Source organism: Cibotium barometz, chromosome 65 (assembly GCF_041138505.1).
Source record: "Cibotium barometz isolate CiBa-2024 chromosome 65, ASM4113850v1, whole genome shotgun sequence".
In the NCBI taxonomy this organism is placed as follows: Eukaryota; Viridiplantae; Streptophyta; class Polypodiopsida; order Cyatheales; family Cibotiaceae; genus Cibotium; species Cibotium barometz.
This window is the reverse complement of record NC_141110.1, coordinates 13346759-13362494: the sequence shown is the minus strand read 5'-3', so window position 1 is coordinate 13362494 and position 15736 is coordinate 13346759. Positions and strand designations below refer to the sequence as shown.

Here is a 15736-nt window from a genome sequence, read left to right as displayed (position 1 = left end):
GATATGAATACCTACAATAATGGTTCTTTGAAAAAACTTCTACACTTACAACAAACCTATAATCTTCAACATACCACTTTATGTAAACCAATCATGTAAACATACATCCACTACCACACCTATAACACTTAGATTCTTTGTATATACCGTCCTATAACTAAAATTTTATTGTTACTTTGCACCAAGCCAAAAATTAGGCATACACAGTCATAATAGATGCTTCACAAGGTGCCTGTGAAAAACTTACAGAGCCAAAACGGGAGCCTAAAACACGCCCGAATTGCATTGAAAAATAAAAAACTAAGTTCCATAGTTAACATAATATGGTCTTTCAAACACGTAAAAAAACTCAGCTAACGTAGTTAACCAGTTGTAGTTAACTACAACTGGTTAACTACGTTAGCCAGTTGTGTGTTAACTACACACAATATGGTCTTCTTCCTTCACTAAGAAGGGTGTCTTAATATTGTGTGTAGTTAACTACACACAATATGGTCTTCTTCCTTCACTAAGAAGGGTGTCTTAATTTGAGACAATGACTTCACTATCTCTACCTATAGCTCTCACAACTACCAAATGTTTTGCTCCAAAACCAAAGCGGGAAAGAGATGAGGATACCCTTACTCGTGTACCGCTTTCTTACTTGCCTTGTTCTTGCCTCTTGCTTACCTCCGTAGCTTTCACATGAACCTTAGCTTTGATACCATAAAGATAATGCAAGGGAGAGGGAGAGCTCGAGTTCCTTGTAAAAGCAAATGCACATACACAAGAGAGAGAGATAGATGGTTGAATTTTTTCTATCTTCTTCTATTCTCTATAGCCATAAACAAAAGAGACAAGAGTACATATTATAAGAGAAAGTACTGTCCTACTATAACTCTCCTACTATAACATACAATGGCCGACGGTCCATAGTGTGAAACCAACTATATGAGCTATAACTATGCCATACTCTAATAATCCAAATATGGATGTCACACAACATGGTGGCATATCTACCATAATCTCACCAACCATGCCAATGACATAAGTGTAAAGGCTATCACCCAGGTAGGTCATAAATATCCACGGCACTAGTTAAGCTCAATATCTCAACATTAATGTGGTCCTAGTGGTTTGTCAGACTCATTGGAGAGAATTCCTTGACCCATGAGATGAGTTTTCCATGTTTTTGAGGGACCAACTTGCACCTCCATTTGATTCCTCCTTCACTATAATGAAGAATTTGTTTAGATTAGTTCTAGAGGTAGAGGTTTTGGTGGCGGCTTCTTAAGAATGGTCATGGGTTTTTCTATGGCCTTATTCATCACCTATCACATTGGAGAAATTATTATAGTGACTAGGATGACCCATGGAAGGCCAACTTTCACCTCCATTTGATTCCTCCTTCACTTTAATGAAGAATTTGTTTAGATTAGTTCTAGAGGTAGAGGTTTTGGTGGCGGCTTCTTAAGAATGGTCATGGGTTTTTCTATGGCCTTTGGCATACTCTGAGGTTCCCTACTAGTTCTATGATTGAATTTGGAATAGGTTCTAGGATAAGCTGTCACAATGGTTCGTGCTCAAGCACTCTCAAGTATTGGCTCTAGTTCAAATGTACCTTCCTTGCATGTCATGCGAAAACACATGCACCTCTATAACTAAACCTCGTCAATGTCAACCCTCCAAGTACCCTCAATGTTGTAGGCACCTCCAAAGCACTTCAATGTATATAACCTTTGCTTTAGCTCCAACTCAACACCAACAATACCTCGACTTGGCCTGATATATTCGTTACGCAAAAGCCCAATCTCTAAGCATCACGCTATGAGATCCATGCATAATACCCTGTTGAGCTAAGACATTCTTGATCTCCATCTACGCATGCCAATCATTCCATGGGGCCCTAGCACTTAGTTTGCCAATCATAGGGTACAAACCGCTTCTACTATCTATCTCATGAGATGACTGGTCTACATTACTTTCATAACCAACAAAGGTCTGGTATGAAGCACCTTTACATCACATATAGTTTCCATGCTACCTCGACAAGCTATCTGCCCATCAAGGCTACCTAAAAACTTCCAATCACCTTCTTGCGCTGAATTTCAAAGCACAATTCTAGCCCATCTATTTGACTAAATCCATGATAGAGTAAGGTGTATGAAAGCTCAATTGCAGCCATCTATTTGACTGAAAAGGAAAGAGGATAAGAAAATTTTTCATAATGAAAAGCTGGCCAATAGACTTAAAACAACACCCTTCTTCCATTGTTGATTAGCATTGGATCCTGCATGATCCACCTCACATTCACTTTCAATATGACTTGCCCAAATGAATGAGCCCAGCACTTATCATACTTTACCCTTCATAAACACTAACTTCCACCCCTCCTCAACCTTACAAAACAAGCTAAACACTTTGCTACAGGTTACAACCTATATTACCCCCAATAATACCCGAATTTCTATTCATAGAAAATAGACAAATGCTTTTCACTTAAGCATCAGGGGATGTCAAGGCCACCCTTGATACAGTTGAGGCACAATCTACATATTTTCTTTACCAAAAATAAAAAATAAAAAAATAAAAAAAGAATTCTACAAGTTAAATTGCATGACTAAATTCAAGAAGGAAAAACATGATTGGAAATTTCTAAATTCGGATGGTCATCACTTGCTCCTGAATTACCAAAAGTTCACAAAAGTAGGATTTTTTCGTTACAATCATCTCAAATAATGGTCATTATAAAAGTCTAGTCAACCAATGATATATAGACATGGGGTCTTGAGAAGCGTTTGATTGCATTTTCTATATCTTGAAGTTCAAGGTCCATGTTAGACCTTGCTCTAATCTGACTTGGGGTATCACAAACCAAAGGAAGAGCACTAAGCTTCTTCTCCAAAAGGACTTTATCTAAGAAGTAAATTAAAGAACAAACCAATTGAGAATTTTCATTAGACAACACAAGAAAGATGAATAGATTTCCAAAACAATGGGAACAAGTTCTACCATGCAAACCATGATCACATGCATTGAATTCTACTGTTATATGGTGTTAATGTAGGATACTGTCCCGGAGTGCTTTCAAAACTTCGTTTTTCTCGTCCTCATCCATTTCAACATATCCAGGAGGCATTTGATGGATTTTCTCATCTTGCAACCTGTAAAATTATGAATTGTAAGGAGACATATGATGGATTTTCTCATCTTGCAACCTGTAAAATTATGAAGTGTAAAGGCTAAAGTGACCATAAGGTGTTTATGGAGCCATAGCCCACAAGTGCTGCATGCACGTGCATGCTTCTTCTTCTTGTTGTTGTTGGTGGGTGTGTGTGTGTGTGTGTGTGCGCGCGCGCGCGCGTGTGTGTGTGTGTGTGTGTGTGTGAGAGAGAGAGAGAGAGAGAGAGAGAGACTTGCTTTTGCTCCATTTCGTGGGCAAGCTCAATTTTTCTTCTGATTAGGCTGCACCATCAAATTCAACTTATTCCCATGATTCTTTTAAAATTCCAACTTACAGGTCTTCTAACTGATCTTAATTTTAAGAAGGTGAATGTTAGAGCTTCCTACTAGGCGGGTATCTTCCCAAAATTCTCTTTATGTTTGTGGCAATCCAGTTCCGGTTTCTTCGCGCGCCGTACAGCTGCTTGAGCCACATCTTTCACATTTTTGGTCACATAGTCAATGGCATTTTCTTTCATTCGTCCAATTGGCTGGCTCTGGAATGATGGATTTTGGTATCAGCTTGAAGGAATGCTTGCACCTTCTATAAGAGATAAGGGAAGAAAACAACCCCAAATGAATGCATATAAAGCCTCAAAACCCCTTAATCCTTTTTAAGTTAATTCATAAGAATGAAATGATGGGATGGCATACTTCAGCTTTTAGTTTAGACAGTTTCACTGAAGGTGCCGGTGCAATGCTCAAGGCAGCCTGAGATGGCCAAAATGTGGTATGAGTTAGCTTGCAACATGATCGATGTGATACAAATTGCATTATTTCATGTTGGCAGATGCTTTGTCATTTATTATCAAAAAGTTGCAGCAATGGGAAGAGAACAAAATTTAGTACTTGTCTCAATGCGTGATTTAAGGCACTCTTTTGAGCCACTGCAGCTCGGTTGTCCTTGCAATGGTTGCGGGGGGTGATCCCTTTTCGGATCATTATTTCCCTGCAAGAGTTAAGTAGGTGGTTCTAATTGTATCTGTGATTCCATCCGATCAGGGCATTTACACATACAGCCCACATTTTGCAGATGGCAGAGAGCAAAGCCCATCCATGATCTGCAGTCCCCCGCTCGCCCGCCGCCGCCACCGCCGCCGCAAGAATGGGCAGGCTGTATGTGCAGATGTCCTTAGAAACTTGACATGATAATTGGAAGTTCAAGGGCTAAGGGTGGCTTTACAGCATCCACCTGCCCAAACCTCTTTTGAAAACCAGCTGCAACATCCAGTGTGTCTAAGGATAGTGCAGGCATTTGAGGCCACCCAATGTCTTGGCAGACCCAATCAACCTCCATGGTTGTGAAGCCACCCTAGGGTGGCTTCACAACCTCCACCCTAGAGTGGCTTCACAAGATCCACTCACCCACACCTCTTGGCAAAAAGATGCCACATCCAGTGGATACTGCTGTGCATGGAGATAGGGCCGGCTTTGGAGGCCATTCGCTGTCTTGGTGGCAGGCCCGGACAACCTCCATTGTTGTGAAGCCACCCTAACTTTTAGAGCAGTGTTAAGAAAATTTGTGGAAGGATTGGAGGATAGTAAAGGCAGGCCCCGGACGAGTGGTTTGGTTGCGAAAGAGTTTTACCTGATTCCTGGTGGGGGGCATAGGAGTTGGCAAATCTGAGAGCTGTCAATGTGGCTTGGCAGGGGAGCCCATCTGCACTTGAACCTAGGCAGCACTGCCCCTTCTTCTGCTTCCTGCATTTTGCACAACAACAAAGAAAAGGTCCCCTTGGAATAGCATTTTGCATTGTAATGTCAAGAAAACTATCCCACATAAAACAGAAGTAAAAGCCTGCAATCTGGCTTATAATGATCAAAAATCGATTGCTTCTACCAATTAAACCCAAATCTTAACTGCTTGCACTTATAAACCCTGACACTAATTTCTTGCACCCATCCAAACCTTATCAAAACATCAGCATTAATTGCTTGCACCCATCAAAACCCCAACATTGAGAGCTTGCACCCCAACATCACCCACCAAAACTCCAACATCAAATGCAAAACCCATGCAGTAATCAAAACCCTCCACTAAAACCCTAGAATGCTTTCTGTTTAAACCTGTCATCATTACTGAAACCCCTCAATTCTTTCACAAATTCTTGCAATCCTGCAGAAATTGAAACCCTAGCCTGGCTTCTGTCGTGATTCAAACTGCAAAACTTACACTTTTGAGAGCGCAAGGTTCCATTCTGATAAGTTGAAATGTCCTCAACCTATTCACGGGAGTTTGGCGATGCAAGCACCAGATTCGAACAGGGATTTCTAGCGTTTTCTATCGAAGAAACAGACACAGGCCAACGCCAAGATTGAGATATAATTCCTCTCCTAAGTCATTATATAGTGATATTTCTTTTCATGAAGTGAGGTTCATTTTTAAAAGGCTGTATATACAAATTAACCCCTAAAATGGACTTTTAAGTCTCTCTTCTTGAAAGAACTTAAGGTCGCAAGCATATATCATATGGTTGAGACTTTAAATCAAATCATCCATATTTCGACGAAAAATCGACCTCCTTGCATGTCAAGCCAAGTATCCTATGACTCTCTTCGGCCTCTTATAAACCTCTCTTCAGCTTCTGCATCTTCCAAGTGTGCCCAATCCTCTCTCTCTCTCTCTCTCTCTCTCTCTCTCTCTCTCTCTCACACACACACACACACACACACACACACGCACGCACGCACAAACAAGAGGGTCACTACAAGAGAAGCATTCTTTCTATCTCATAGTGCCATGGAATACAAAAACTTTCTCTACATCTCCTAATGTCATGGAATTCCAAAACTCTTGTTTCTGTCTCTTGGGTGGGTGGGGCCGAGGGAAGTCTGAGACGCGAGAGACTAGTCAAGAGAACCAAGCTAAGAAGTTGACATAATTACAGGAATTTCACTGCAAAGGGCAACATAAAAAAGTTTTTCGAGAAGTTACATGACAACCATCGTCATTAAAAAATGATGGAGTTACTTACGCATGAATCTTTCATTGCTAGAAGGAGCTTCTCGACACCAGCTTGTGAGCTAGAAGACCAAGACATCTGCAAATCAACATACAAAAACTAACCCCCCTTGTCTCCAAGATATCATCATGGTTAAGTAAGTGGTATTATGCACTTAAGCACACTAACCTCTCAAGTTGAGAGAAACCTCCTTTAAAGTTGACCTAGTCGACCCAGATTGGCAAGTTAGATTCAACTATTCAAACATCAACAATATATTGGGGAGTGTAATCACACAAAAAAAATACACAACATAAATCAAAAGAAAAAAAACATTAAAGAAAGTAGAAATAGTTGGAGATAAACAAAAAAGAAATGTCAGATAAAATTTTTGTTAGTGTGGTCAAAACAAAATGTATACAGAAGATAGAGAGAAGAGAAAGATAGCTAAGTATTCAGTCTTCTTCTTCCTTCTGAGCCATGATTCTCTTGTCTTCCCTTTCAACTTGCCCAAGGCCCTATTTTGCAGTACCAAGTTGTGGTATCATATTCATCTCTCGATTTCTTACCATTTGTTGCCTTCTTATATGAAACCATGCCAAAAACACCCAAGTACCATTGTCCATATATCATCAGGTGCACCTTGATGTGCTCTCTCCATTTGGCCCAACTTCACCTAACTAGGTTTTGTTTGGTCCTCATCTAACGTGGATTGGTCAGTGATTTCCAGTCTTCTATTTTAGGGCAGGGACTTCATGCATATGGCTGTGCTTTTGCCTAGGTTCTCGATGAAGACATGCATTTTGTTATCAAGCATGTTAAACAAAGAAATATAGATTTTTCAAGAGCACGTAGATTTTGATTTGAGTGTGATAGTGCAAGATCATTTGAAAAGTATCCCACATTTTTAGTGAGTTTCCTTGGTGAGTTCTTAAATGTCTTCATTTCAAGCCTTAAATTTTTCTTCCAAAGCTATACACAATATCCCACTCAAAAAGATGACACAAAAATAGCCTAGAGCCCTAATTCAGGCCATCACACAAAAATAGATGACATAAGGATCCCCATGTAGGAATTTACAAAAATAATTTTTCAAGCAAAATAATTATTTAACCATTCAACTTAAGCTATTACAATAAATTCAACATAAAGTAAGCTTTAAAAATTAACATGTAGAAATACATGAAAATACTTAGCTCTTACATGAGACAAACATTGGGTGCAATCTTTCCCCCTCACGTATGTGGCCTATTCCCCACACGTGAGTATTTTGAGCATTGAATTGCCAATAATATAGGCCATAGCCTCCAAAAATACAAAAGTTGTACTTTTTCTTGCACAGCACTCTCTCTTTACCCAAAATAGAGAGCTCTTAAATATTAAATTACTTGGGGCTAGGGAAAAGCTTTTAAGATTTACAAAATAAATATTAGTCTATATGCTTCAAGTCTAAGCTTATAGAAATAAATAAATGGATATGCACAAGCCAGCACATATATACAAAGCTTGTCCAAAATTATAAATGCCTTCCAAAAATAATAATTTGTGTACTTCCGCTTGAATCTTTTGAGTCCTCTTCACCACACATGTTCATTAGGTGTAAAGTATTCTAGGAATCACCCTACCATACACACAAATTGTAATAAACATAAGAAGCCACAAGCATATGTCAATGCACCAAATGTATTAATATGTGTAATGTCATCACCCACAATATTAACATAATTTGGCATGATGCAAAGACAATCCAAGTGTCCCTGAATTATCTAAGAGGGTAGAATAATATTTTTAAGAGGGCTTAAAATACATTCTCATAGCATTTTTAATAAGGCTTAAAATATATTTTCATAACATGCCTTCTTGCTTGAGTTTGTAATTGCCCTCCAATTGCATGTTTATTGAAAAGAACAGAGGATCTCAAGGAAGGTATAAAAATATTTCTCAGGCACCCATCGTACATCTTCACAACAAGGATGATTTTTGAAAGTCAACAAATATTTGACATATTGAGATTGGTAGTACGGGTGGATGTAATGTACTAGTCAAGGATAGTATCTAGAAACAAAACTTCTTCCTCGCCCTCAATAAGAGGTGGATACTCATACACAAGATGAGTGGGAAGTGATCCCCTGAAAGGTTTAAGCAGAATTATGAATCTACTAATGAGAAGGTAATTTTAATCTGTAAGCAACATCATTAATTTTGTGAATCATCTTAAAAGATCTATAAAATCTTGGGGCAAGCTTAATAGCTAGAAATTTCTCAACACTCTAAATTCTACGTTTCTTAATTATTAAAAGTACATAATCTCAAACTTTAAAAAATATAGCTTTACATTTGTGGTTTAATTTCTTAACATACTTCTCTTGAACATGTGCAATAGATTCTTTTATTTCACTCAAAATGTGACAAAAATCAATGGTGAACTAATCAACAGGTTTGATTTTGTGGGAAAGTCTTGTAGCCAAAATAGGCAAAGCTTTTCCATACACGATCTCGAAAGCCGAATGAGGAGTATTATTATATAAGTATTTTTGTATGCAAACTACAGAAGATGAATGTACTTATTCCAAGAACTAGGTTGTTCAGTAACATAGGCTCTAAGTAGATACAAGATAGTGCTATTGGTAAAATCTCACTCTGTCTATTCATTTGCACATGGAAAGCAGTGGAGAAGTCTAGCTTAGTGCCTAAGTTGGAGAACAGAGTGATCAAAAAATTACTACAGAATCTAGAGTCTCTGTAAAAAACAATGACTTTTGGGCAAACCATGATGCACAAAGATTTTATTGATAAACATAATTGTCACGGCTTCCTGAGAAGTCAATGTTTTCTTCCAAGGTAAAAATAGGCTCGCTTACTTAGAGGGCCCACTATAGTCCAAATCATGTCATTATGATCATATGTAGCATGTAAACCTTTAATGAAGTCCATTGATACTATTCAAAAAAACAGTAGGGGTGAAATTTAGCCCAAAGGCTAATTTTCAAGGGTCTTCCAAAAGTCCTGGGCTATTTTAGACCCAAAAAATGGTGAATTTTTTAATATATTAGCCCAAGGTAGCATTTTGGGTAAATTTTAGTGGAAAAATCACCAAATTTACACTAAAAGTGAGCATATATCTTGAAAATTTTCAAACATTCACCAAAGTTTCCTACATACTCTACCTTCTATCAAAGAAAGATTCGCCAACCCATCTCTACTTTGGCCATAGGATATGCTCCTTATTTTTTACCCCGTAATTTTCCCAAGTATCATTGGGGATTGGTAGAGGTGTGAGAAGTCCTTGGGTTTTACCTTTATAGTTTTTAATTTTCTAACAAATAGGACATCCAGCCACAAATTTTGCTATTTTATCTTATTTAAGATAAGGCCAAAAGAATTCTCTAGATAGTTGTAGAAATACCTCTATGATCCATGTATGGTGGTTGATGCATTTCCTCCTAACACACAAATTTTGCTATTTTATCTTATTTAAGATAAGGCCAAAAGAATTCTCTAGATAGTTGTAGAAATACCTCTATGATCCATGTATGGTGGTTGATGCATTTCCTCCTAACACACAATCTCTTCTAACAAAAGAGGTAACCTTCATGACACAAGTAATAATCAATAGGGCTCCAATTATTGTCTCTAAGCTTAATCAAAACTTCAGAGAAATTAGGGTCGTTCTCATAGGACTCAAGGGTTCATTCTCAATCACAGAGATATTGTGGACAATAGGACGTCTACTTAAAGCATTTTCCATAATGTTTTCCTTCCCTGGTTGATATTGGATAATGGGTTGGAAACTCTAGATAAATGAAGCCCATTTGATATAGCGATGAAATGACTGTTAGAAATCAAGGGTTGGGTTAATAAATGACAAAATGCTTTATTGGTCATTTTTAATTAAAAATTCAATTCCCATTAAATAATGTTTTCAAAGTCTCAAAGCATGTACAATAGTAGCTAATTCATTGTCATATGTATTATAATTTCTTTCTATTGGTTTAAGTTTACGACTCTTATAGGTAATGGGGTGTCCATCCTACATGAGAATAGCACCAAAACCTTGCCCGCTTGCATCAGTACAATTACTATAAAGAATGGTCCCTGAAAATTTGGTAGTGTAAAAATTGGTGCATAAGTCAAAGCTTTCTTAATCTTAAAAAGGGAATGTTTGTGTCTACTAATCCAATCAAAGCATCTAGCTTTCTTAAGAAATTCAGTTAAAGGACGTTCAATATATGTAAAATTTTCAATGAACTTCCTGTTAAAGTTCGTGAATATCATGCGATTTGGACCAATTAACAATGCTTTCGATCTTTTTAGGGTCTACTCAATTACCAACTGTATCCGTGCGACAGATATAATTTATCCTAAGCATTTAATTTCCTTTTGAAAGAAATGGAACACTTTTTCTAAATGATGTTCATGCTCTTGATTCTTACTGATTGATTCTTACTGAAAGCTAAGATATCATAAAAAAAACACTACAACAAAATATTGATGTTTTAAGGATATTCTCTTGAAAGTAGCTAGAGTATTAGTCAAACCAAACATCATAACTAAAAACTCATAGTGGCCAGTTTGGGTTTTAAAAGCAGTCTTAAAAATATCTCCATCCATACAAATCTGATGGTAACCAGACTTGAGGTTAATTTTGCTAAAGACTTGTGCTCCCTTGAGCTTGTCTAGGAAGCCATCCACTCATAGTATCAGATATCGGTTCTTCACAATAATCTTGTTTAAAGCATGATAAATTGGTACACATTCGATATGTCTCATTCTTCTTTTTAACGAGAAGAATTGGAGCACTATTGGGTCTAATCAGTCCTTTCTCTAACAATTCTTCTACTTGTTTCTGAATCTCTTTTTGCTCAAACATGTTAACTCAATAAGGTGGCAAAGAGCTTCTACAAATTATCTCAATTTCATGATCTTTTGGACAGGGTTTAGGTAATTAGAAGATAGGTCATCCATAAAACAATGAAAGAACTTAGAAATAAAAGGATCATGAGACGCATTTGGTTTAGAGATGGTTTAGAGTCAACGTGAGCACTAAGTTGGTTTGATAAGAATAAAAAATGTCTTCTCCTTCTTTCTTATAGCTCTTTTAGCTTGAGTATGAGTTAAAAGAGGACCTAAATCACCCTTAGTCTAACACTAAAGATAAATTTCTTTATCATCTTTCATTAACCACATTGTATGAGTGTCATAATCAATTTAAGGGTTATGTTCATGTCCATGGTATTCCTCATATGACATCAACACCTTGCAAAGGAGCAACTAAAAATGTTCTCGTGTAGTAGTTTTCTCTTGCATTATGGGTTGTGTATGTAAAGTGGCCATTTTATGCAAACAGATAAATAAATAAAGAAAAAATAGTAATAATTTATAAATAATTGAATAAAGCACACAAATTGGCTCAATAATCCCAAGATGGCTTGAATTTGTGTTGAATTTGAAAAAATAACTTTTTGCCGAAGGTTGAACTCGAGTCTTGCTTCACACAATAATTCCGATGGAGTCTGGGTAGGTATACGAGCTTGAGCGTAGGTCAAAATATGGTCAAAATTAATGTTTGCACTTTCCCACTACTTTAAAACTTCAATTTTGATCCTAAAAACTAAGAAAAAAAATTAGATTTTTTTCTAGATTTATTTAGGATTTTTGTCTATTTTAGGTCTTTTTTATGCTCAAAATAGGCCAAAAATTCAATTTCAGGCCCCAAAAAATTGCTGCAAAATCACCAAAAATTTTAAATTTTAAAATTTATGGTTGAACTCTAACTACCCACCAAAAAATTTATAGCAACCCATTTGACCACCAAAAACTCCTAAAATTGAGATTTTGAGCCTTTTAAAGCCTTTTTAGATTATGTAGGCTTGATTGTAATTAAGCTTTTGCTTCCAATAGTAGGAACCTTTTAAAAAATGTGATGAAGGATGAATGAAAGTCACCTAGAGACCTTAAATTTATGGAGAAGATGAAATAGCATGATTTGATGTGAGATGGATGCGGTTTTGCAGCCTCCTCTTGCTAATCACATCTATGGTGCCCGATTGAGAAGAGGGTTAAGGAATTGAAAAGTCATTTAGTTTTTATTTCTTGGGAAAAATATCCTTCTATTATTTACCAAGAAAACATCCATAATGGCCAAACACAAACTCGTCCCCAAATGGGAAGCGAGTATCAAGATACCTAAATGGTGGGGAGGATGCTCTCCTCCTCTGGTTGGTTGCTGTGGGAGGAGAAGGCTATCTCATAAAATGGGTGGAGGGGGAAAAAACCACACAAGAGGTCTATAGTGCTAGGTGGGCTCACCACCGCTATCAGTAAAAAAAGGGACCATGATGCTAGATCCTCAGGAAGGCCTCCCAGCGCTTCTACATGCAGCCTGAGCCACACCTTGAAGCATCGCCCACTGACAGGGTGGAGGGTATGAATGATGTCATGCCAGATGCTCTGGATGGAATCTGCTAAAGCGAGGTGAGGATGAATTTGATGGCTTTGCTGCATCGAGCTCTCCAGATGTGCCATACAACAATACTACTGCAAATTTCTCTTCTCTAGCTAGAACCTAGAGTCCAGTGACTTATTGGCGGAGCCGGAGTGAGTGTTACAAGACATCGAGTGAACATAACTGAGCTAGCCCCACACACAAGCGACTGCAAAAACCATATAGTGCTCAAGGTGATGGATCCCCACATATGTAGATAGGTCTGCCGCCCCACTGAAAAAACTCTCTCTCTCTCTCCCTAACAAAAACCTCTTGGGGGGAGAGGGAGTGTGTGTGTGTTTGGAGGCCAGGTTCTATGTGTTGAATATACTGAAATGTGTAGCTTAAACCATAAGAATGCATGTACTAACTGCAACAAAACAAAAAATTTGTATCACAAATACAAAGGGAGATTTGAACTATGAAATGTTAGGATAGTAAGGAATTAAATGAGATTAGCAATACTACATCCCTTCCCCCCCCCCAAAAAAAAAACACACACACACACACACACACACACACACACACCCTTCAAGCATGTAAGCTCTCTATGAGATCCCTTGATAAAGATAAATAGAGTGGAAGATGCCTTACCCGATTTGGAGAGAGGTGAGGGGGTAGAGAGGCTCATCATTAAAGAGAATGTGGGGGAGAGAGAGAGAGAGAGATTGAGTTCCTTGCAAGCAAACACACATGTTAGAGAAATGAGATAGTCAAAGACTGTGTTCTAGTGTGTACTAGGAACTAGTTTATGAGTCTTTGTGTGAGAGAGTGCCACGTGTCACTTTGGGAGTTATCCCATAAGCATATGGTACTTGAGTGTGTGTGTTCACTCTATAAGAGTGATGTACTTTCTTGTGTGTCAAATCAAGCTATCTTGGTCTACATGTAAGTACTTGTTCATTGCTTTCATTTCCATTTCATTATGTTTGCTATCTTTCCTTTCTGCACCTAGAGTTAGCTTGCTCTCCTGCTCCAACATGTATTAGAGCCATGCTTCTCCATGGGCAACCCTTGGCGGTGAAGGCCGACCCACAAATGGAAGTTGGTCTTCCTCCTTTGGTTGTCCATCTCCCATAGCTTCTGCTTGCTGAGCATAGGTGAGCTCCACATCCATCACCACACTGCCCCCACAGTGCTTTGTTCTTCTCTGTAAGAAGATGGCGCCCAGCTAAGCAATCTTATGAGAAGAAGGTTTTGAACGCAGCCCCCACAGTCTTATGAGAAGAAGGTTTTGAATGCAGCCCCCACAGTCTACTGCTGAGCATATGAAGCGCAGCTCCTACACAACAGGTGGCGCCACTGAGCAAAGACCCGCCAACAGATGTCCTTGCACGCAGCCTCTTCTCCGCCCGCCCAACCAGCTAAGGCATCGTCTCCCATGAACGCCCTTCTTCCCTGTGCTGCTTCGCGGTTGTGCTAACAGCCACGTACTTGCATCTCCTCAGCAAAGCGGGCTTAGCTAACTTCTGTTGGGCCATTCTGCCCCGCCGCCCACCAATCGCAGCTCCCACAGGATGAGGCGTAGCTCTTTCATTTATTTGGGATAAGGTTCTTACTACACTTCACCACAAATAGGGGGGCTTTCACATGAAGCTAAAAACTCCCTACACATCTGTTGCACCTTCAAGTTTTTGAGCTAAAGTTTTCAATTCAGATTTGAGTCATCACTTCGCTATCTTCTAGTACATTGTTCATGGATAAGTTCAAGGGGGAAGGCTTTCCCACATGGCAAAACAAGATGCAGCTACTACTCATGCATGAAGGAGTCTGGGAAGTTGTTGAGAACGACACATTTGATGCATTTGATCAGCCACAAAGAAAAATTTGGAAGTAGCAAAATGCAAAAGCCATTGCCCTCATTGGTCTCTGCTTGGCAGACTCTCTCATTCGTCACGTCGACTTTACATCCACACGGCTAAGGAGATCTGGCATCGATTGGAGAGCATCTTTGGTAACAAGGTCACTAATTCCAAAGTTTTTCTGAAATTGAAGTTTTATGAGCTGAAAATGCAAGACAATGAAGAGCTAAGTGATCATCTCTCCAAATTCAATTCTCTTGTTCAACAATTATCAAGTTTGAAGTTTTCTCCAGATGATGAGGACAAGATGGCAGTACTAATCAAAAGCATGCAAGGCATTTCTCGCATTGAGCAAACCATTGAAGTATTATGCCTGGCCGCTAATACATATGATGACTTGGTTGCTCTTCTCATTAAGAAAGACCACCGGAACAAGGAAACCACTTCTACATCCTTGACCTCAAGCACTGAAAAGGCGCTTATCTCTTAGCAGGAAAACCAACAAGAATATCATATGTAGATACTGTAAGCAGAAAGGTCACATTGAAGCCAATTTCTTTAAGAAGAAGGAGAAAGAACAAGAACAACACCATGCTAATCTTGTTGCTGATGAACCACCAGACGAGCTTCTCGAAGATCATGCACTTTTTGCCCATGTCACCCTCGATGAGGATGACAAAGATTATTGTTTTTGATTTCTTCTATGTGTGTATGGGTGCTCTGCCCTTGCATTATGCATAAAATGAATGAAATAAACAGTGTGATGTGTGATGGTCAATAAGGGTACTCTGCCCTGGGTTTTGTCCCCCAAAAATGTGTATTGTTTTTACTTTGATATGAAGTATTGACACCCAGTTCAGAGTAAGAGGGGGGTGACGAGTGATGGTTCTCACTGCCTCACAAGCTAACTGAGTAGTCACTGACACACGAGAGGTGTTGGTCAATTGGACTAGCTCTTTACAGTATTGCGGTGGAGGGGGGATCGGTTTACTCCTTGCGTATTGGGTCTCACGCTCTTTGCTCTGAGGGGGAATGTTGGAGAAATCATAGTCAAAGAGTGTGTTCTAGTGTGTACTAGGAACTAGTTTATGAGTCTTTGTGTGAGAGAGTGCCACGTGTCACTTTGGGAGTTATCCCATAAGCAAATGGTACTTGAGTGTGTGTGTTTACTCTATAAGAGTGATGTACTTTCTTGTGTGTCAAATCAATCAAATCAAGCGATCTTGGTCTACATGTAAGTACTTGTTCATTGCTTTCATTTCTATTTCATTATGTTTGCTATCTTTCCTTTCTGCACCTAGAGTGAG

At 38.7% G+C, this 15736-nt stretch overlaps 1 protein-coding gene across 2 annotated transcripts; it reads right to left on the bottom strand.

Annotated features, from left to right (window-relative positions):
* Nucleotides 1-2632: 2632 nt before the first annotated feature.
* LOC147602942 (uncharacterized) lies at nucleotides 2633-5535 on the bottom strand. 2 transcript variants are annotated; one of them, XM_086797231.1, is made up of 9 exons: nucleotides 5375-5535; nucleotides 4790-4902; nucleotides 4607-4693; nucleotides 4051-4150; nucleotides 3856-3912; nucleotides 3550-3698; nucleotides 3400-3444; nucleotides 3052-3143; nucleotides 2633-2895 (listed from the first exon to the last, which is right to left on the bottom strand). In XM_086797231.1, the coding sequence occupies exons 1-9, from the start codon at nucleotides 5396-5398 to the stop codon at nucleotides 2735-2737; spliced, it is 828 nt and encodes a 275-aa protein (XP_086653357.1). In that variant the 5' UTR covers nucleotides 5399-5535; the 3' UTR covers nucleotides 2633-2734. The 2 variants fall into 2 exon arrangements, with proteins under 2 accessions (XP_086653357.1, XP_086653358.1); XM_086797232.1 differs by lacking the exon at nucleotides 4607-4693.
* Nucleotides 5536-15736: the final 10201 nt, after the last annotated feature.

Coding starts and splice junctions, on each gene's coding strand:
- LOC147602942 (XM_086797231.1), bottom strand. CDS start 5,398: ATGGAACCTTGCGCTCTCAAAAGT. Junction 4,903..5,374: donor AACCTTGCGCTCTCAAAAGT/GTAAGTTTTGCA, acceptor TGCAAAATGCAG/GAAGCAGAAGAAGGGGCAGT. Junction 3,445..3,549: donor TTTGGGAAGATACCCGCCTA/GTAGGAAGCTCT, acceptor TTGATGGTGCAG/CCTAATCAGAAGAAAAATTG.